The sequence below is a fragment of the Moschus berezovskii genome, chromosome 8 (genome assembly GCF_049115385.1).
Source record: "Moschus berezovskii isolate FMDL1 chromosome 8, NW_MosBer_1.0, whole genome shotgun sequence".
Lineage (NCBI taxonomy): Eukaryota > Metazoa > Chordata > Mammalia > Artiodactyla > Moschidae > Moschus > Moschus berezovskii.
This window is the reverse complement of record NC_142467.1, coordinates 54,197,807-54,219,552: the sequence shown is the minus strand read 5'-3', so window position 1 is coordinate 54,219,552 and position 21,746 is coordinate 54,197,807. Positions and strand designations below refer to the sequence as shown.

Genomic DNA, 21,746 nt, shown 5'->3' with positions numbered 1-21,746 from the left:
TTTATTTTGTATATGCAGATGATGAGCAAACCGCAGACATCAGGGGCATATGTTCTTAATAAAGTTCCTGTGAAACATCGTCTTGGACATGCCAGTGGTAACCAGAGTGATGCAGCACATTTGTTGAATCAGTCAGGCGGTGCTGGAGATGATTGCCAGGTATATATTTCTGTGAACCTTTAAATATATTTAGAATTGGAGTTGTTCAGTGACACAAAGAAATTAACAAATTGATTATCATCCAGATTTGTCATGCCTTAGTTCCTCAATCAAGATAGTTGTGACAGCTAATCTTAAATATGGCTGGTCAACTTCCCTAAACTTCAGTGATTCAGCCAGAAATTTGCTAGTTAAATTTGCTTTTCCTATTCAAAGCTAAATGGAAATTTGAGAATTTTAGCCATTTATTAATAGATTTCTTTATTAATCCATTTCTTTAATCATTTGTCTTGTTTAATTAACATCATGAAGGGGATTCAGTCATAATCAATTCAAAAGTCAAATTTTAAAATATGTTTTTAACTAGTTTTCTTTGCTTTTGAAAATATATATGATTACTCTCTATAATGGTGATTGTTTTTTCCCAAGAGGGCAGGAAAACTAAAAAAGAACAAGTGGGGATAGCTCTCCTAGATATTAAAAGTACTGTGAAGTCTGTACAACTCAAAACAACATGAGAGAGCACTAAAACAGAATCTGAGACTGAGATTTAATAGACTTAAGAATAGGGATATATTATATGCCAACACATTATCTGAGATCAGTGGGGAATGTATGGGCTTTTGGTGAATGGTACTGGGATGCCTGGGTAGCCTGATTGGAAAAAAAGTTAGATCCATTTTTAAAATTACCTAATAAACCAGGGTAATTTTTAACAAGGATCTAAAATTTATATGCTGACAGAGATGCTAAATGGTGCAACTCCCTTGAAATTTGGCATTGTTTATGTATTATGCTGTAAAATTATGTATGCATTTACTCTAAACCAGTAATCCTCCTCTAAGAATCTACCCAAAGATATACTTGTCAAACTATGGAAAGACGTATGAGCAAGACTAGGAAACATAGACTCTTTTCAATAGTGAAAGACCGGAAACAGTCCAAATATCAATCAGTAGGCAATAGATTACTAAAAATGTAGTACATCCACCCAAACACATATGTGTAACTTTGCAGAGGAATGAGGAGTATCTTTATATATACCATGAGGTCAGGATATATTAAGTAAAATAAATAAAATGGAACAAAAAATGTAGTCAGCCACTGTTAGAAAGTAGGGGCAGTGAACACATGTAAGTATTTGTTTATAATAGAAAAAAGAACAAAAAGTAATCCATGTAATTTAAATCTTGGTGGTTATGGCAAGGAAGAAGAAACTAGGCAACTTTAAGAAACCTCCAAAACATTTCTCAATTCTGTCCACTAAAAAGATCTAGAAACAATCACCCAGCCTGATGGTAATGACCCTGACACTCCCGTCCCCAGCGTCGAAAGGAACCAGGGATCTTTGAAGAAATGTCTGTTCCCAAATCTGAGGCTGACAGTGTTCAGATGAGCCCTAGAATATTTTCTCAAACCAGAAAGCAAAGAATTTGTCAAACATTACTAGCGTCCTTTCAAAGAGTGAAAAAATGTCATTAAGACTCTAGAATTCTTCAGCAATTTAAAGGAAATTCAGAGGTCAGAGAAGCATGTTAAAGGATACCATAGAATCCTGTGGTGAATACAACAGGACAAGTGACATGGTCTCTTCAACAGGTGATTTACAATGATATGGAGGGACTTCCCTGGTGGTCCAGGGGCTAAGACTTCACACTTCCAGTACAGGGGGCCCAGGTTTGATCCAAGGTCAAGGAACTACATTCCACATGCTGCAACTGAGACCCAGCGGAGCCAAATAAATGTTTTTCTTTATTAAAGAAAAAATATGGAGAGGGAGACAGAATTAGAGGAGACTTTAAAGAAATATAACCAATTATACTGTATGGACTTTCAGTTCAGTTGCTCAGTCATGTCTGACTCTTTGCGACCCCATGAATCACAGCATGCCAGGCCTCCCTGTCCATCACCAGCTCCCGGAGTTCACTCAAACTCATGTCCATCGAGTCAGTGATGCCATCCAGCCATCTCATTCTCTGTCGTCCACTTCTCCTGCCCCCAATCCCTCCCAGCATCAGAGTCTTTTCCAGTGAGTCAACTCGTCGCACGAGGTGGCCAAAGTATTGGAGTTTCAGCTTCAGCATCAGTCCTTCCAATGAACACCCAGGCCTGATCTCCTTTAGAATGGACTGGTTGGATCTCCTTGCAGTCCAAGAGACTCTCAAGAGTCTTCTCCAACACCACAGTTCAAAAGCATCGATTCTTCGGCACTCAGCTTTCTTCACAGTCCAACTCTCACATCCATACATGACCACTGGAAAAACCATAGCCTTGACTAGACAGACCTTTGTTGGCAAAGTAATGTCTCTGCTTTTTAATATGCTATCTAGGTTGGTCATAACTTTCCTTCCAAGGAGTAAGCGTCTTTTAATTTCATGGCTGCAATCAGCATCTGCAGTGATTTTGGAGCCCAAAAAAATAAAGTCTCTGACACTGTTTCCACTGTTTCCCCATCTATTTCCCATGAAGGGATGGGACCAGATGCCATGAAATTAGTTTTCTGAATGTTGAGCTTCAAGCCAACTTTTTCACTCTTCTCTTTCACTTTCATCAAGAGGCTTTTTTAGTTCCTCTTCATTTTCTGCCATAAGGGTGGTGTCATCTGCATATCTGAGGTTATTGATATTTCTCCTGGCAGTCTTGATTCTAGCTTGTGCTTCTTCCAGCCCAGCGTTCCTCATGATGTACTCTGCATATAAGTTAAATAAGCAGGGTGACAATATACAACCTTGACGTACTCCTTTTCCTATTTGGAACCAGTCCGTTGTTCCATGTCCAGTTCTAACTGTTGCTTCCTGACCTGCATACAGGTTTCTCAAGAGGCATGTCAGGTGGTCTGGTATTCCCATCTCTTTCAGAATTTTCCACAGTTTATTGTGATGCACACAGTCAAAGGCTTTGGCATAGTCAATGAAGCAGAAGTAGATGTTTTTCTGGAACTCTCTTGCTTTTTCCATTAATTAGTACATCCTAATTCAAATATGGGAAAATGTTTTTAAAATTATAATTTAATCTGGAGTTGTAAATATTTAATGATTTTAAAGAATTGTTACCATTTAAGTGTGATGATCATATTACGGTTTTATGTAAAAAAGAAAGGAGTCCTTATCTTTTAGAGATAAAGCTGAAATGCTCACAGGGACTTCCCTGGCAGTTCAGTGGTTAAGACTCCACGCATCAAATGCAGGGGGCATGAATTTGAGCCCCCCATTCATGGAACTAAGATCCCACGTACCTCATGGTGAAGCCAAAAAAAAAAAAAACCCACAGATAAAATAATATGTGGTGTTTGTTATGAGGATATAGTTGGGGATTTAAATGTAACAATGTTATTTTACATAAAATAATGTAAATTGATCATTGCTGCTTGGTGATGGATGCATCATTTTATATATATATATATAATTTTGTACTTCTGTTTTTTTAAAAAAAATTGTTGATACTAAAAGATGGAAAAGCAAGAACAATCACAGTTTTCGAAGTCACACAATGCTGACTGACTCTTAATAGCTGTGTTAGATAATTGACAAGCATTGGTTTCCAATTTCAATAAACTCATTTGCTATAGGGGTTAAAAAATTTTGTGTTGGTAAAGCACAAAAGAATATAATAAGTGCTCAATAAATTGTAGTTATTGGTATTTTTATTTTGATAAATAATAATGACATGAACATCATCTGTGCAGATTTCTACAGTATTTCAGTTTCCTGTGTATTTAAAGTAGTTTAATTTTTAGAGCAATTAAGTGTTGTTTGATTGAGAGAAGTTTTGTATTTGAATATATTATATAATTGAATTTTCCACAAATTTCTTAGTATTATATCTAAGTGTTTATAATTTCTTAGTATTATACACATTTATCTGTGTCTCTTATATGATATATTCAAAGTTAATTTAAAACTAAGAGTGGAGTATGTTAGGGAAAACTTGACCAGAGAGATTGTAGTATATAGTATGTTGCTCTGCTATGCCTTAAAGAGGGGAAGATTGTCTGGAGTCATCTGTTCATAAAGGAATCTAAATTGCAAAATGAGCAGAGTAAAGACGGACACCATTTTGCTTGCAGCGTTAGATCTGTGAGCTGGCTACATGTCTTATGGTTGGTTGTAACATTTGCAAAGTACCTTACTTCTTAGGAGGGTTTGCAATTATTAAAAACATGGGCTTTTATTTGACACTTGTGGAAGATAGCTTAATGACATTAGCCACCCCACCCCCACCAAAAACCTCCACAAACATGTCTTTAGTTGAGCAAGTTGAGTTTATTATTCAGTGAGGAAGTATACACAGAGAAACCATGGGACGTGTCATTTAGAGGGTGTTAGCAAGGGCTTATTTTAGGATTGGCTGTGTTAGGTAATTTGGGGAAGGGTTAAAAGAAAGAGTAGTAATGCTCTGATCAGATTTCCTAATAAGTTTACCTAGGACGGAAGACCAGAATTAGGCCAAAATTGTATTTGGTAAAGAAGCTGTAGTCATTCATGTTAGCCAGGGTAGAGTTTAGTCATTTTATGGTTTGGGTAGTATTTACAGGTTTTTTTGTGTTTAGTCATGGAATGATTTTATTTTTGCCTTGATCCACAAGAGTGGCCTTGTCTGAAGTCAATATACTATGAAATTGTTCATGTGTAACAAGGGGACACTGAGGCCCAGCTGTGAGTGGCAGTGTCACTCCTAGATGTCAAAAGTAGTTGTTCTTTTTCTCCCAATTAAAAAAATATAAAGAAAAAAAATTTCTTTATATTCAGGAATGCAACATTATTGCTAAAAAGGTTTTGTATTTGAATGATAATTGAATTTATGTATAAAGAACTTGTTTTATAAATGGAGTTTTTAAATGTAAAAATAGACAAAACTTTACTCCTTAAAAAAATTTATGCAGTCTTTTTAAAAAATTATTTTAAGGCATTGCTAAGATTTAATCATACATGTGTTTCGTAGATATTTTCAACTCCAGGCCATCCAAAAATGATTTATAGCTCCTCAAACTTAAAGACACCTTCAAAACTTTGTTCCGGATCAAAATCTCATGATGTCCAAGAAGTTCTTAAAAAGAAGCAGGTAACAATCTTGATTCTTTTTCTCTTCAAAAGGAAAGGATCTATTGAGTTCTTAAGTGATTGTATTAATAACTTGAACAATTCGGTGTTGTTATAGAACTACATTATAATGTTTATTTAACTGCTGCTTGATGCATTGTATACTTGAAAATGTTTTGCAGTTAGTTGCCTTAGTAGCTACATCAAGCACAAGGAAAGAATTTTTTTTTCTTTTTTTCCTGCAAGGGAAAGAAAAGAGCAAGAAACATATTTTTGTTTCATTATTTTCTCTTAATTTCTTTCTTCTTTCACATGAAGTATAATAATAATTATCATCTTAGATTTAAACTCACATAGTTTTTCAAATAAAATAGATGTTTATATATATTATCTGAGTATAATTAGAGATTTAATTAACAGAAGGGCCAGAGATGACATTTTCCAGATAGATTTTGCTATCATTTCTAACCTAGAGCCACATCTCACATTTTTAGACTTTAAACTTCAAAAATAAGGATTTGACTTATTACATGGGGAGGTAAAAACAGCTCTTGTTTTTCTTTATATATGTATTCAGGTCTTTTAAGTGAATAAACCTCATAGATACAGCTAATTTGTGTTCAGTATTTTAAATGTTAAAGTACAATTATAAATGTAAACTCTTTTATATTGGAAGTGTTGGGAAAATAGGTTTAAAGGTTTCCTATCTGGTCAGCTATTTTTTGATTAGGAGGAAGCGCTGTCTTGTGTAAGGGATGACTCAGGGGAGATGAGTTGAGATTATAGTAGCCTTATGTATCATTGGCAGACTTGTAAGGAAAAAATTAGTAATGAGAAACGTACCTGTTCATACAGGAAGCAATGAAGCTACAACAAGATATGAGGAAAAAGAGGCAAGAAATGTTAGAAAAACAAATAGAATGCCAAAAGGTAAGATAAACTTTCATTATTTGCTTGCTGGAATTGATGTATAGAGTGGATTTTCCAAAGATATTCCCGCCAAAATTTTCAAGGTTATTTGTATTAGAATTTACTGAGCATAGTTTTACTTATTTTTGTTTATTTTATAGATGTTAATATCCAAGCTAGAAAAAAACAAAAACATGAAGCCAGAAGAGAGAGCAAATATAATGAAGACTTTGAAAGAGCTTGGAGAAAAGATCTCACAATTGAAAGATGAGTTAAAAACATCTTCTGCAGTCTCCACACCATCTAAAGTAAAGACTAAAACAGAGGTAATTGTTTGCATTTTTCTTTCAGCATAAGCTTATTGAACATTAGTCGTGTGCTTGGCACTTTGAAAGTACAGAGGAACCCTTAAGTGACTAGTGTGAGACACTAGCAACAATTTTTTTTAATGTTTCTGTAAATGCTATGTACACCCTTTGAAAGAAGTGATACTACCCAGTTTGAACAAAGATACATTTTTTTAACTGATATTTTTGGTTCTTCATGCTGAGGATGTAACTGCTAGAGTGATGACAAAGAAAGAGACATTTCCTCTTTTCAGTTCTTTCCGTAATTCTTCAATTACATTGTAATACAGCCATCTCTTTAAATAGTCAGAAGATAGCATTGACTTTAGTATGGGTAAAAATATGGCTTTTTATTGAAAACAATAGTCAAAAGTTCTAGATCTATTTAAGTCTAATTTTGTTCATTTCTGTTTGTTTCCTTACCGTAGGAAAATGCTTGCTTTTACACTGAGGTTCTATCATTATTCAATAGCTCTGTAGTAGGATTTTAGATAAATCTGCAGCCCTCTGAGAACTAGAGGGCTTCCCTGGTGGCTCAGATGGTAAAGCGTCTGCCTGCAATGCGGGAGATCTGGGTTCAGTCTCTGGGTTGGGAAGATCCCCTGGAGAAGGAAATGGCAACCCACTCCAATACTCTTGCCTGGAAAATTCCATGTACTGAGGAGCCTAGTAGGCTACAGTCCATGGGGTCACAAGAAGTCAGACACGACTGAGCGACTTCACTTCACTTGAGAACTGGGAATAAACTTGTCAGATATACAGAATGTAAATTTTTATGTACAGTATTATATTGCATTTGAAATTTTGGTTTTCTGTTAGTAAAAGAATGTAAAGTGTTTCTTTAAGATTGTATTTTACACATTGTCAATCAACTATATAATCCAGTAAAATTTTGTTTAAAATATTAATTTATGATCAAAAAAAGATTGCTTTGCTTTTAAAATATGTAATAAAAATGTTATTTTTAATTGAAGCTTCCCCAATTATGGAAAAACATTTAATTATAGAAATTTAAGAGACTATGGGGGAAGAAAATCTCTCAAAGTCACACCAGCTAAAGACTGATAATTTGTTCCTTTAAAAAAGAAAAAGAGTGGCAATAGTTACAGGGTTCAGATCTGAAAGCAATTATTATAACTGTTATATTTGTATTATTAGTGAATTTTTACCATATAATTTATTTTGCACCATTGTGTTTCAGTTATGATGCTTTATTATGTGATAATCAGTCTCAACTCCCTCATCTCAGATGACCGTTTCCAGTGTCTGATTTTTAGGCCATCTTAAGCATATTGTAATACTACTTGCTTATTAAGCAGTAATACTTTTTATTGTTATTACTGATAACATTATACTCTACATGTTTTCAGGATTACATCTGTCAAGTTACTTTCCTTAAAACACCCAGAAGAGATTTCATGCTCTCACATTTACCCAGAAGAGATGTATGTCATTCTAAAAGTGTATTATTCTGAACAAGATTTTGTAAGTTGTCTAAAAAATACATTTTTACTCTTAATTTTTCCACAGGCCCAAAAAGAACTATTAGATACTGAACTGGACCTTCACAAGAGGCTATCCTCAGGAGAAGACACGACAGAGTTACGGAAAAAACTCAATCAGTTACAGGTTGAGGTGAGATTAAGAGGAGTTACCTATTACAGTTAACATCTCAGAAAATAATTTCCCTCTCTTTTCCAAGGTTTAGCCTGACATTGTATATTATATTTTGTCTTTTGTTATTCAGGCTGCACGATTAGGTATTTTACCTGTGGGTAGAGGAAAGACCATGTCCTCTCAAGGTCGAGGGAGAGGCCGAGGCCGTGGAGGGAGAGGAAGGGGTTCACTAAATCACATGGTGGTGGACCACCGCCCCAAAGCACTCACAGTTGGGGGCTTCATGGAAGAGGAGAAAGATGACTTACTTCAGCATTTTTCAGTAAGTTTTTAAAGTAGTAAGTGCTAACTATAAAATCATTGTATTCAGCATTTCCTTGCTGCCTTCTGTATAAATGTCAAATGTTTTATAGATTAGAAAATTAAGTGGTAAAATCATGGATATTAGCACATTCCTGTTAATATATTTGAAGGTCAAGAAGTAGCTCATGCTGTATTCCGTAATATTTCACATAAATGCATTTGTAGTGACAAAAGTTGTTCCAGAGGTATATTCGATTTTTGCTTTAGGGTTTATTACATCTTTTACCAGGTGTTTACATGGCTTACCAGGTACCAATAAGTGAAAATAGTCTGGGATAGAGATGATATCCAAAGGAAAAATTTGTTAGGAGAAGTGTCATGCTTAGTTGTATTCTGTATACTGTGATGACCACTTAATAGACAAACATTTAAATACATATTTGCCACAGGTAAATGTTTCTATTATTTTGCATATATTCTCTTTCTAACCATTCATTAATTCATTCAATAAATATTTTCTGAGTGTTATTTGTGCTAGAGCATTTTCATGCATGATCTCACGTAATCTTAAATAACTGTATAAAATCCCATGTATAAGGATGGAAAAAGTGAAGCTTAAAAATGTCGACCGAGATCATACAGGACCAAGGTGATAATACACAGTTTACTGTTAACATCCAAAATCCCTATTCCTCAAACAACTTTTTTGAGAGAAAGCATTTTCAGCCCTAGAGGTGTTGAAGGAAATCTTACAGAGCAAGACTTCACGCTCTAGATTTATTAGTTTGATGCCCATTAACCCTGTTTTGCACTGGCCATTGGAGAACACTAGCTTGTTATAAAACGTCCAGATTTGAGAGCCATCTTGGCTGTAGCCTGTTTACTCTTGAGCCAGTTCTTTCACTAGTCTGACCGTTATTGTTTTTATAAAGTGGAAGATTGTCTTTAAGAGACTTCTTTTAGGAGTAAAGAAGGTAACATATGGAAGAACACAGTACGTGTGCAGGGCGTTCTTCTGGAGCCCAGGTGAATGTTGATTTTTGTCTTTCAGTGTTGATTATATAACATTTGAATCTCCTTGCCAAATAGTTGGATGTTTAGATCCATGGCCAGCCCTGCTGAGGTGACATTAGGTAATATAAAGCAGCATTTTCATAAACTTGGCTCTGCAGAAAGTTTTCGTTAAAAAAGAAGGTTTTCTTGTGGAGTAGGAAGCTGCTTTGCTCTATCCTGAGGGTTACTGGAGATGTATATGTAAATGTTTAAGTTTTAACCCAGAAGTCATGCTCAGTTGGCTCTCTGCCCTTCTTGTAAGTAGAGTCATTATAGAGTATTTATAATAATCAACTTTTACATACATAAATTTTTTTAAGTCTGAAATATAACACTCTGTGCATTATGGGACATGTCCAGATATTTGGGGAAGGAGCAGGGAAAGCCAAGGCACATGAGGCAACTTAAAGAACAAGACACTACTGTTAGTTTTGATGGTGTTTTGTAGTTTGTTTTTTGTTTTGACAGGGTGCTATCAGACAGTCTTGAGTGCTGGAAAAATCTCTGGTAACAGGTACTTGGGCAGTATAGTGTGCTTTCTTTGAAAAATTATAAATACAGAAATACATACGCCTGAGACGTTATTGAAAGTAGATTTGACAAACTTACAGGGCAGCTCTTCTTTGAGGTAGTTCATATCTCACAAAGGCTCAAGTAAAATGTATGTTTTCAGTATCCTTTTACTGTCGTTAATGATTGTGAAAAGCTCATTGAGTGGCTATATCTGAATGAAAAGATGGTTGATGGGTTTTAGTGAAGCTATTTTGAAGTGTGTCTATTTGGTTTTTTTCTGAGATTATTATATTTCTGAGATTTGTTCATGTTATTACATGTAACAGTAGTTTGCTATTTTTATTTCTGTATAATTTTCAGTTGTATAAATATACCACAATTTACTTTTCCATTCTCCTATTGATAGGTATTTGGATTATTTCCATTTCATTTTTATGAACAGTGTTGCAATGAACATTATTTTAGATGTCTTTTAATATATGTATGCATTTCTGTTGATATAGATGCAACTGTTGAGTAAACTGCATCAGTTTTATTAGTTTAAATTCCCGTCAGTGTGTGTGAGTTCCTGACTTGAACTTAAAGATGTTAAAATACATCTTTATTGTATTTATTAATCTTATTTGTTGCAAGTTAGGTAGTGGGAGTTTTATATTCTTAGTTCCTGGCTGCATGCAAATTAAATTTCTCCTCTTCCTTCAGTAATATTAATAGATATATAATACATTTAATGCCTTAAAATTCCTTCTGGGGGATAGAACTACTGCCTTCTTTGGAAAGCAACCCAGTTAATACAGATGAAAATTTTTATATTGCTTTTTCTTGCTAGTAAAAGTAACGTATCTTTATTTAAAAATGGAAATAACAAAGTCTAAGAACTTAATGATGCAGTTGATTAGACTGTATTATATAACTGAAATTTGCTAAGAGATTAGAACTTAAATGTTCTAGCCCCCTCCTTCAACCCCCTCCCTAACGGCTAAATATGTGAGATATAGATGTGTTGATCGAAGGAGGAAGGGTATCTTTTCCCAGTGTTTCAGATCATCACATAGTATACTTTAAATATCTTAGGTTTTGTTAGTTATACTTTAGTAAAACTGGAAAGAATTTAAATAATATAGGAATGAACAGAATACAGAATACTTAAAGTCTCTATAATTGGTCATATTATGTGTTAAAAGATAGAGTAAGGAATGTCTATTAACACAAATTTAGGAGCTTCCCTGGTGGTTTGGTGGTAAAGAATTCACCTGCCTGCCAATGCGGGAGACGCAGGTTCAATCCCTGAGTCGGGAAGATCTGGATCATTATGGAGACAGAAATGGAAACCCACTCCATTCCAGGGACAGTGGGGACTGGCAGTCTGCAGTCCATGGAGTTGCAAAAGAGTCAGACATGACTTAGTGACTGAACAATAACAGCAACAAATCAACAAATTACATGTTGCCTTTTTTTTTCAAGGTTTATTAAGATATAATTGACATATAACACTATCATTTTCAAATGTACAACATAGTGATTTGATATACATATATGATTACTAAAATTAGTTAGCATCTGTTGTCACCTCACATGAGAAAAAATTTTTTCCTAGTGATAAGAACTTTTAATATCTACTCGCTTTCAGTGCAGTTCAGTTGCTCAGTTGTGTCTGACTCTTTGCGACCCCATGAACCACAGCATGCCAGGCCTCCCTGTCCATCACCAACTCCCGGAGTTCAGTAACTACCTAATTTTGAAAAGATGGTAAATGTAAACATTTTGACTTGTGGTACATATTAAAATGAGTTATTCTGATGTTCATTTTAATATGTCCCATGAGTTTTTTGTTTTCCCTTACTGAAATTTGATGGGGAGGGGAAAAATTGTTTAGATGGTAGTAACAAGAAATACATTTGAAACTGAGTAATTTTAACCTGAGGTAGGTAGGATAGTGTTTGACTTCCCAGGTGGCTCAGTGGTAAAGAAGCTGCCTTACCAGTGCAGGAGACACAGGAGATCTGGGTTTGATCCCTGGTCTGGAAGATCCGCTACTCCAGTATTCTTGCCTGGACAATTCCATGGACAGAGAATCCTGGCCGGCTACAGTCCATGAGACTGCAGAGTTTGACACAACTGAGCTCGCTCGCAAAAGCAAACAAAAACAAAACCATAGGATAGTGTTTAACAATTGTGGGATGCATACATGTGCCGTGGAGTGTTTGTCGTTGTATAGCATTTCAGGAAAGGAAATGGGAATAGTTTTATCAGATAGAGTTTGGGATAGAAGGGATGTCATGGGATGAATAGATGATTTTTAAATTACTTACATTTGTAAGATTTTACTCTAAATTTGTATTTATCAACGTGAAAGGTCAATAATCATATTAAGGCAGTATTTGTTGTCCTCATTGTGATTTTTCTAAGTAGAATGACTGTATATAATTTATCTTCCAAACCAAGACAAATCTTAAAATTTATGTGGCATCAGCATTAATCATGGATTATCCTGGGAAAATCAGACATGTTTTTCTAATTAAAAAGAACATCACTTTTTCTAGCTCTCATTGGAGATTATTTGTAGATCCATTTTAACAGATTTTTTTTCCTTCAAATAATCATTAAACTTTTAATAGCATACATTTGAAGAAATCATTAGTAAATGTGAGTACAAACTGGTGTGTTCTAAAATCTATTTTAGCCTGCAAACCAAGGGTCAAAATTCAAAGACCGTCGGCTACAAATATCATGGCACAAGGCCAAGGTGCCTTCTGTATCCACTGAGACTGAGGAAGAAGAAGTCAAGGAAGAGGTAAATTTAACTGAAAATAAAAGAGTTGAATTAGTTTGTTTTCCAGTTATATGCTTTTCTTGACATTAAGGTAAATAATATAAATTTTAAAATACATAATGAGGTTTTTCATGCATGTGATTAAACACTAGTCTAGAAATTTTTTAAAGAATCAGGACAGGTGCAGAAATGAAAAAGCTTTTTTGGGGATTATTTTCTGTTGTAGGAGAGACTATTCTTTTTTATTAAATTTGCGTTTATTTTGACTATTGGGGCTCTGGACATTTTTATTTTGGTAAATAAAGATGTGGATTAAGGGAGCAATTAAATTTTATCTGGTTGTTTTAGTTTTCACTTATTCAAGTTCCATAAGTAATAGATTTGAGTTTCTTATTTTCTATGTATAGTTCATTAAAGGGAGAGTGTAAAGAAGTTGGACATAAGAGGAAAGAATAGCTAAACCATGGACTTAAATAATATAAGTATTAATCAGCTTCTTAAAACAATGGGAACTAATATTGCTTTTTTACCCCTATATCTCTAGTTAGTTTGTTAAAGTAGACACTTCAGTGAGCATTGCAAGTTATTCCTCATTCATTGTAATTTTGGTTTTAAAAGATAGCAAGCATTTACGGCTGATCAAGAGTTTTCCTGACCAAATGGGTAATTTTACCTAAAGCAGAAAATTTTCCCTTTTTAAGAACAGAAAAATCTTGGTATTTTGGGAATGTCTGTAGATACTTTGTAATGTTTGTAAGATTTTAGATTTTCATGGTAGATTTGGAATATCAGTGTCATAGGGAAGTTATTATATTCTTCCCTCACAAATAATTGGCTTTTAGAGGAAAAATTCAGAAGTTCTCACTTTTAAGATAATAGAATACAATTAATAAAAAACACGTTTCATATATACCACCCCCCCATTAAACATTTATATGGTTTTTAATTTTCCTGATGATATTAAAATGGAAGTCTTCTCCTATTAAACTAACAAAATTAGCAAGGGAGACAAATATATATTTATATTATATATATATATATATATATTTAAACATTTTTAGTTTTCCTTGCCCCTAAAGATACTTGGGCTTCCCTGTTGGCTCAGACAGTAAAGCGTCTGCCTGCAACACTGAAGACCCAGGTTCAGTCCCTGGGTTGGGAAGATCCCCTGGAGAAGGAAATGGCAACCCACTCTAGTACTCTTTTTTTTTTTTTCACTCTAGTACTCTTGCCTGGAAAATCCAACGGACAGAGGAGCCTGGTAGGCTACCGTCCATGGGGTCGCAAAGAGTCAGACACACTGAATGACTTTACTTACTTACTTACTAAAGATACTCTGAGTTTATCACTTGTAAATCCAGTCTGGGTATTGTATACTAGTCTGTTTGTTCTTTGGCCTAAAAAGTATTCTACTTAGTTTTTTTGTGCCACTAAGCAGATTTTACCCTCTTTTTTTCAGGAAACAGAAACCTCAGATTTGTTTTTGCATGATGACGATGACGAAGATGAAGATGAATATGAGTCTCGTTCATGGCGAAGATGAAATCTGATGCAACTTGTATAATTTTTAGGAATATTGTTTAGAAGAACAACTTTTTAAAATTATTTAAAGAAGTCAATGAGCCAAAAAAAAAATTTTTTTTTATTTTTCTTTTCAACACAGTAGGTGTAAGGACAGCAAGTTTGCTATTTAAATACATCTCATAACTGTTCATGATATTAAAGCACCAAAGGCCTAGTGACTTTTACACAGTTGTGAAGATCTACAGGAATGACATGGATAATCTCTAGAGCCTTATTTTCCACACCACCTCTTTTTGTTGCTATTGGTGTTGGATTATGATGTAAATGACAGGGTGTTCAGAAATTTTATTTTGGATTATAATCTGCTGATAAAATTTCATTAAATGTCAAATCGCCTGGAATCTCTTAACTCTCAGCTATTACGGATGGGTCGTCAGACAGTAGGAGATACTTGTAATTAAAATACCCTTTGGCTTTCAAGAGTTGTCTTGGAAGAAATATAAATTTAGTTTTTTTATTGAGGTGGAGCCCAGCTTACATTCAGTCTAAATTTTGGGGGGATTTAATATGCAGCAGTGAGTACTATTTTAGTGTTAATCATAAAACTGTTCTTCAGTGCTAGGCAGGCTCTGTGGTATTTTCTATTCTGTCATCACATTAACCTCTGAACTTCTGCTACTGAGTTTTAGTTTGCTTTGAAATTATTAAGCATTGGTTCAGTTGTGGGTTTTTTTTTCTTTATGTTTTCAGACTATAAAAAAGGCTTTTATCTGTTGCCCCTTTCTTATCCCCATTTTATTTCTCCTGTCTTTTTATTAATAGCCTGACTTACCCATTACTGAGATAAGTGATTCTTTGGGACCACCAAAAGTCAGTCCCCAAGAAAAAGTTTAAACCAGCACCTTGATAAATAAGTGATATTTTGATGAGAATGATGGAAGGATTTGCGGGGAGAGTCACCAGCTTTTTTTTAAGCTTCACTTCAGTTAATAGTTATGCAAAAGGGTTTAAAAGTGTCTGAAATGCTTTCCCTAAATTTAAACCATGATAGTGAGGTGACTGGGGGTAGGTTGGGGGTGGGATGGGGTAGGGGGATGGGTATGCTAGTAATAAATGGGAGTCATAACTTGACTTTGATCAGATGACCTTATATTTTCATAATTTTGTAGCTTGTTGCTATCCATGAACATATGCATCTTTCAGTAGACAGTTTCCTTCACTGTGTGCATTTTTACTGTACACTGTATAGAGTAGAGTATCTGTTAGGTAAAATATATATGTAAATTTATGTCCTTGTGTTCTGAATGTTAGATGGAAAAGCAAAGGAGCAACACTACACTGTATTGACCCCTGGGGAAATGATTAATGTAAATAGGATATCACTTTTTCAAGGATATACACATCTATGTTTTTATAATATGTGTGGTGTGAAAATTTGAAACCTCCTGTTGGCTTCAGAAGGTTCTTGGTGATCACCATGTCAAGGATTTTGTTTCCTGAGGTAAAGACTTTCTCACAGTAGAAACTATTCACTAAGAAACTTAAAACCATCAGGAATCTAGATTTTTTTGACTATAAGACGTTAAATCCCACATTCTGATTATCTTTCCTCTTCTGTATATTTTCCTGGAATGATGTGTCAAACCAGGATCATTTTTAAGTTTCCATGTTATTTTCCCTTCATAATGATAAGGACTTCCTCTTTCTAGGTTATTACTCTATTTCTGATAACACAAAGCTTAGAAGGAAAACATCACAATGGGGTTCTAGAATAAGCAATCTTGCTCCTTCTTCCTCCATCATCTCTAATGAAATTTTCTTGATGTCTGTGGCTCAGTTGGTATATATTTTGAAAGATTCATTGTGGTGAATATTTTGAGTCCTGACAGTTTAAACGTGATAGAGGGAACAAAGGATTTATATATTTTTTGTACAAAGTTTTTTCTTAAACTGTATAATTTTGTAAATAATTTGTTTGGTTTTTTTTGTGTACTAAAACTACCAGCGTATAGATTTCAATAAGAATTGTTGTATTTTTGTATTTGGAAACTGAAAATTACAGTAAATTAATGGAGCTGTAAGAAAATTTTCAGTAGACTGACAGTTCAGCAGAATGAGATTCCTTTTCATATGATTTTTTTTTTAACCTAAAATTGACATCTTATTACACTTTCAGTACAGAGAGAGTTAAGGATTTCTTTGATTTTTTAGTTCTTGGGGGAGAGGGGGTGAAAGAGAAGGATGTTAAAGTGAAGAATAAATAGACACTTTCCAGTAAGTTTTTAGGCCCTTTAAAACTTAGTTTTCGATACACCTTAAATAGGACTAAAACACTTTGAAAATGTCATTTCTAATGTTTGACTTTCAAAAATAATTCAGAATATGCATTAAATACTGGAAAATTTAAGTTAAGGTTAGCATAAACTAGTTGAATGTATGTATTTTTTCCTTTAGGGCTGAGATCCCAAACCATTAGAATTTCTCTTAAAAGCAAGTAAAGATGACTTGTTTTCTTGGCATCTTCACTTACAGAAATAGCACATACCATCTGAGGCAAATTCTGTTATTTTGAATGTGTATGACATCTTTCTAAGTAGCTATTAAGCAATAACAACCACCAACCTGGCTTGGTCAGCTTGGTTTTACTAGTGGCTTACAGCCCAGGCTTAAAAAGGTAACCCCAGGGAATGTAGAATTTCCCTCAATTTCTTCATGTTGTAACATTGAGTAAACATTGTCACTAGTTAAGGTGATAAATTGGAAAACGTCTTGCTAGGGTGGAAAAAGAAAGGTCCATGGTATGGATCATTATTTCAAAAAAAAAAAAATAAAAGAAAAAAATCATGTGAAAAGGAATAGTGGTTCCTCTTGATGTATAGTATGCCTGTATTATAGTTTTTACAAAATTGTGAACTTGTGTAATAGTATAATAGGAGATATTGTTGAATTTCTAACTGTTTATACATTTAAATTCATATATGTAATGTTTGTTTTATCAATTACAATCTGAATTTCTAAGAAGCATGTTGACTTTTGCAATAAAGATGCAATATGGAATGGTTCAAATTGGGAAAAAAGAAAGAAAAAAAGATAAAAGTTACAAATTTAAAAGAATTTGAAAAATTTATGAACCATTCCAAAAATTATAACAATCACCAAAAGAGCTGTAATTCTGGCTTGTTCTGGAAAGAAAGAAAATGTGTGTGTATGCTTGCTTGAGTGAGAATGAATGAGTGATGGATATGTATGTGTGTTTTATGTTGAGTTCATGTACATGAGAGAACATCACTCAAGCTGAATTTGGGTACCAAAATCACTGGTTATTCAGTAGAATAACTCCTTTGTTAGGTAGAGTGGTCTTGGAAACAAAAGGGAAGGGAATTAAAGTGTTATAAGTAAACTTGATAGCATAGTTCTCTGCTCATGAATGGGTCTTGGTATCCCAGATAAAAGCACAAACTATTTTATAAAAGCAGTTATTTTAGTATTATCTTGAAGATATTCAAGATGCCAAAAACAGTAGGAAGGATATTTCCCTTAAGCACGATAGAGAGAAAGGAAAGAACACCTTGAATTTAAACGATAGTATTTGTGATGACTATTTAGTGAGGAATAACAAAAGAAGGAGTGATCTTAATCAAGAGGACTGGGTGGTGATGGGAAATGGAAGTATATCGCTTGGGCTTCCATTTTCTTGTTTTTTAAAAACTGCTTTTTGTATACAATTCCCTCCAAATGTTTATTCATTGTCCAAGAAGAGTCATTCTTCAAATCTCGGTTTATACAGGAAAATACTAAAGAATGGGAGTAAATTTCATTTTCCTTCTTTTCAAATAAACAGTTTTATCCATATTTTATGAACTAAGTAGCAAATAAGCTGTGTTACCATTTGTTTTGAATAGATTATAATTTATCCAGTATATGTTTATAGCAAACATTAATCTGAGGCTTTTGGGGGAGGGCAAGCATAAGTCTGAGCATAGTTATATTTGTTTAATAGTAACAAGTCAAACATTTTACTAAAATGGAGCTCTCATTAAACAAATTACTGGCTTTATGTGAAGTTTTTACTAATTTCTATGTAAATTATTCTAAAGCCAAGGATACATTTTGAATTGCAAACCCCATTGTAGTATCTAGGCTGGGTCTAGTTATGTTCCAATAAACATGAGTGTGTATGTCAGCCTATGGGATCGTTTTAGGATGCGCCAGGTTTGCTTTAAACGAACCAAAGTTTTGCAAGTCAGACCTGTCCATTTTGTATCACTTTTAGTCTCAAAGATCTATTTGCGGAGCCAACCAACACTGATTTAAAAAAAAAAAAAAAACTGTGCTTCTAATCGATGTGTTATGAATCACTTTCATTTATGCTAAATTGATTTACTGCCAAGTGATCTCCTTTCTACACGATCATCTACCATTTATTTGGCCTCTTACCTGCTTCTGTAATCAACCTTAGGTTTACTAAACCATCCCAAACACTGTGAGATAGGTGACTTGATACAGGTGAAATTAAGGTCAGAATAGTGTTTGATGATTGTTTGCAGGATAGTTGTGGTTTTAGTCTCCTCTTAGGCTTCTGCAAACAGATTTTTTTTTTCAAATTTTTATTTTGGGTTGTGGTAGTCAGGATGCATGATAAACATTGTTACTTTTTCTTTGTATTTGTATTTTTCCTTTTATGAAAAAGGAGCAAGGGAAGAATGCCCTAGCCTAATAGCGTATTAGTTTGTTCTCAGTGGAAGCCTGTATTACCTACAGCACTTCAGTTTTCTAATCACTTCTTAAAGTTCTATTACTTTGATATGTGACCGACCCCTTAGTTCTTAAAACAGTTGGGGTAATGGTTAGTATTTGATTGTTCAGAATTTTTTCTCTTTACTCAAACCTTTCTTGGGGAGTAGGATTATGGGAATAAGCCTTTTAGTTGCCTGGCTGCATTTCTGTTGATTTGAGTTTTCAACACTGCTTTGTGAAAACCTCATAAAAGTGAATGTCTTGTTAACAAGACTAAAGTCCTTGTGATTCTGTCTCTTAGTTTACCCCCAAACAGCTTCTTTTGTGAGATACTGATATACTTCTCTTAATTTTAAATTAAACAAGAAGGGCTAAGGTTGACCTTGCCAAATCAATATGGTTTTTTGAGGATGGTATAACTTCAAGGTTGAGGCTGTGCACATGTTTAGTTTCAGTTCTTGGATCAAAGGCTGCTGATTTATCTGTATAAGCGACTGTTCCTGAGTAAACAATCAAGTTCTAGTTCCTGAACACCCTCCAACAAAAGGATTACTGTATTATTTACTGTAAAACTCAGGATTTTAACATTTAAAGCCTGTAGGGGGCTCCAGAAGGCAAAATTTAGTGGGCCTTAGAGCAGTAACTGAATCACAGCAATTCAAGAGTGGAAAACATTCTGCACTGCAACCCAATGTATATGTACACACATGCCAAACAAGTTTACCAGACAATGCTTACCCTTACAACTTTATAAGCACCTGATACTTTTTTCTATTGTCAGGACCCACTATTTTGCTTTCAGAATTGCAGTTTGGAAAACACTAGCCTATTAAGTTGCAGGGTGAATTGCATCTTTAAATTCCTCTTCCTGTGACATTGTCAATAAAATTTTGAGTATAAATGATAAAATATTATCTTCTGTGCTTTGCTTGGAAAAGTAGTCTGGGGTCTGAAGTTGACCTTTAGTCTAAAAATTAAAGATAAAAGGAACTTCCCTGGCACTCCAGTGGTTCTGACTCCACACTTCCACAGCAGGGGGTATGGATTGGATCCTTGTTGGGGAAGTAAGACCCTGCATGCCTCAAGGTGCAGCCAAAAATAAATTTTACAAAATAAATTGAAGGTGAGAATAATGTATACATCAGTCTCTTTATTGATTACTTGGTGCTCGAGCATGAAGTTATTTCATAGTTTTTAATTTTTGTAATAGACAACTATGAGTGACTTAAAATTTTCCTGCAGTTTTATATTTTTGTCATTGTTTATCCTGGGAAGGGAGTAGAATACTAGAATATTGGTGCTACTTTTTATGAAATTTAAAGCAATTTGCAATAATTATTTATGTTTTAAAAAAAAAAAAACTGCCCATGAAGTCCATATTACTACAAATACTTAGTGTCTGTGAATCAAGAAAAGATTATTTGGCTTTGAATTTAACTTTGCACTGAGAGTTTACCTTAGCTAAAAATCATTAAAAACAAACCATGTTTGATAGCACTGTGAGAAAACTATACATATTCCAAAATTGAATTTTGGAATTGAATTTCACCCTTTTAAAACATATTCTCCTGTAGGTTCATAAGAAATAGGAAATATTGATAAACCCCTATATAAGAAAGAAGTGGGGCTTCCTTTGTGGCTCAGCAGTGAAGAAGTTGCCTGCCACTGCAGGAAATGCAAAAGACCAGTCCTTGGGTAGAGAAGATCCCCTGGAGAAGGAAATGGCAAGCTACCCCAATATTGTTGCCTGGGAAATCCCATGGACAGGAGCATGCAAGTAGGACATGACTTAGCGACTAAACAAAGCAACAACAAATGTCAGCCTTTCTAAAGTATAAAGGAAAAGATGGAGTACATTTCAGTGAGAAGTTTGCCATATTTTCAGAAATCCATAGAAGAAACCATTATCTACAAAGTAATGAAATCAACACAGATCATGGAAAATACATTATTGGTACATTTCAGTATTTCTACCCTCTTGTCCATGTACAATCCTTTTTGGATTCCTTAAGCAAGAAAACTTGACTTTCTCTGATACATGGTGCCAAGTAACTATTTTCTATTAAACTGGCTGATAAACTATTCACTTCGGTGAATTCAATTCAGTAGATGTGTTGAAGGCAGACTGTGAACCAGATCATAGCTCATAGTTTGCCTGCATTCTGCTTGAAGCAGTCCTTTGAAAAAGGTGCTCCCTTGTTCCCTTTGGCCTTGAAAACTGAGTTTAGAAGAGATTAAGTGGCTTCCCTGAGGTCACACAGCCTGTAGTGGTGGGACCAGGATTTGAACATGGGTCTGACTCCCATGTGCATGTGTTTAACCTCTCTGCTCTGCTGCTTCTAAAAATGGGATATTGCAAGTCTGTGGAATGTCACTGGTCTTTTTTATTAGTGTCTGTCAAATACTGCCATTCTGGCTCCATCTATCTCATCTGCCTTGGATTGGAACCAGGCTCCCTTGGGGAGCAATACTGTTTTTAGGTAGTATATTAGAAACCACAGAGCATAGTGTTTATAGATGCTAATTTGTAGGGAAGCATTTTAAAGTAATAATTTTCTGTGACCTCCATAATGTACAGCCAGCCAATTTGATACATTTGACAATAATTTGGCTATATCATAACCTATGTTTATTTTATTTTCAATTTTATCTTAAATATTTTCCCTGTGGCAAACAGAATTATGATAATCTTGGAGTGTTTCTACCTTGCTTCTTTGTGTTTTTCAATATTTCTGGTGCCTTCTTCCTTTTAACCTTAGCATTAAAAAAATC

General features: G+C 34.5%; 1 protein-coding gene across 4 annotated transcripts in view; it reads left to right on the top strand.

The window, feature by feature from the left end:
* Positions 1–21,499, top strand: part of RBM27 (RNA binding motif protein 27) — a 63,880-nt gene extending 42,381 nt beyond the window's left edge. For all 4 annotated transcript variants that reach the window (XM_088838583.1, XM_088838581.1, XM_088838582.1 and 1 more), the window contains 8 exons: positions 19–159; positions 5,101–5,220; positions 6,054–6,128; positions 6,269–6,433; positions 7,985–8,089; positions 8,202–8,393; positions 12,624–12,734; positions 14,173–21,499. In XM_088838583.1, the coding sequence (XP_088694709.1) occupies positions 19–159; positions 5,101–5,220; positions 6,054–6,128; positions 6,269–6,433; positions 7,985–8,089; positions 8,202–8,393; positions 12,624–12,734; positions 14,173–14,256 (993 nt within the window). In that variant the 3' untranslated portion in view covers positions 14,257–21,499. The remainder of the gene's footprint in view (positions 1–18; positions 160–5,100; positions 5,221–6,053; positions 6,129–6,268; positions 6,434–7,984; positions 8,090–8,201; positions 8,394–12,623; positions 12,735–14,172) is intronic.
* The last annotated feature ends 247 nt before the right edge of the window (positions 21,500–21,746 follow it).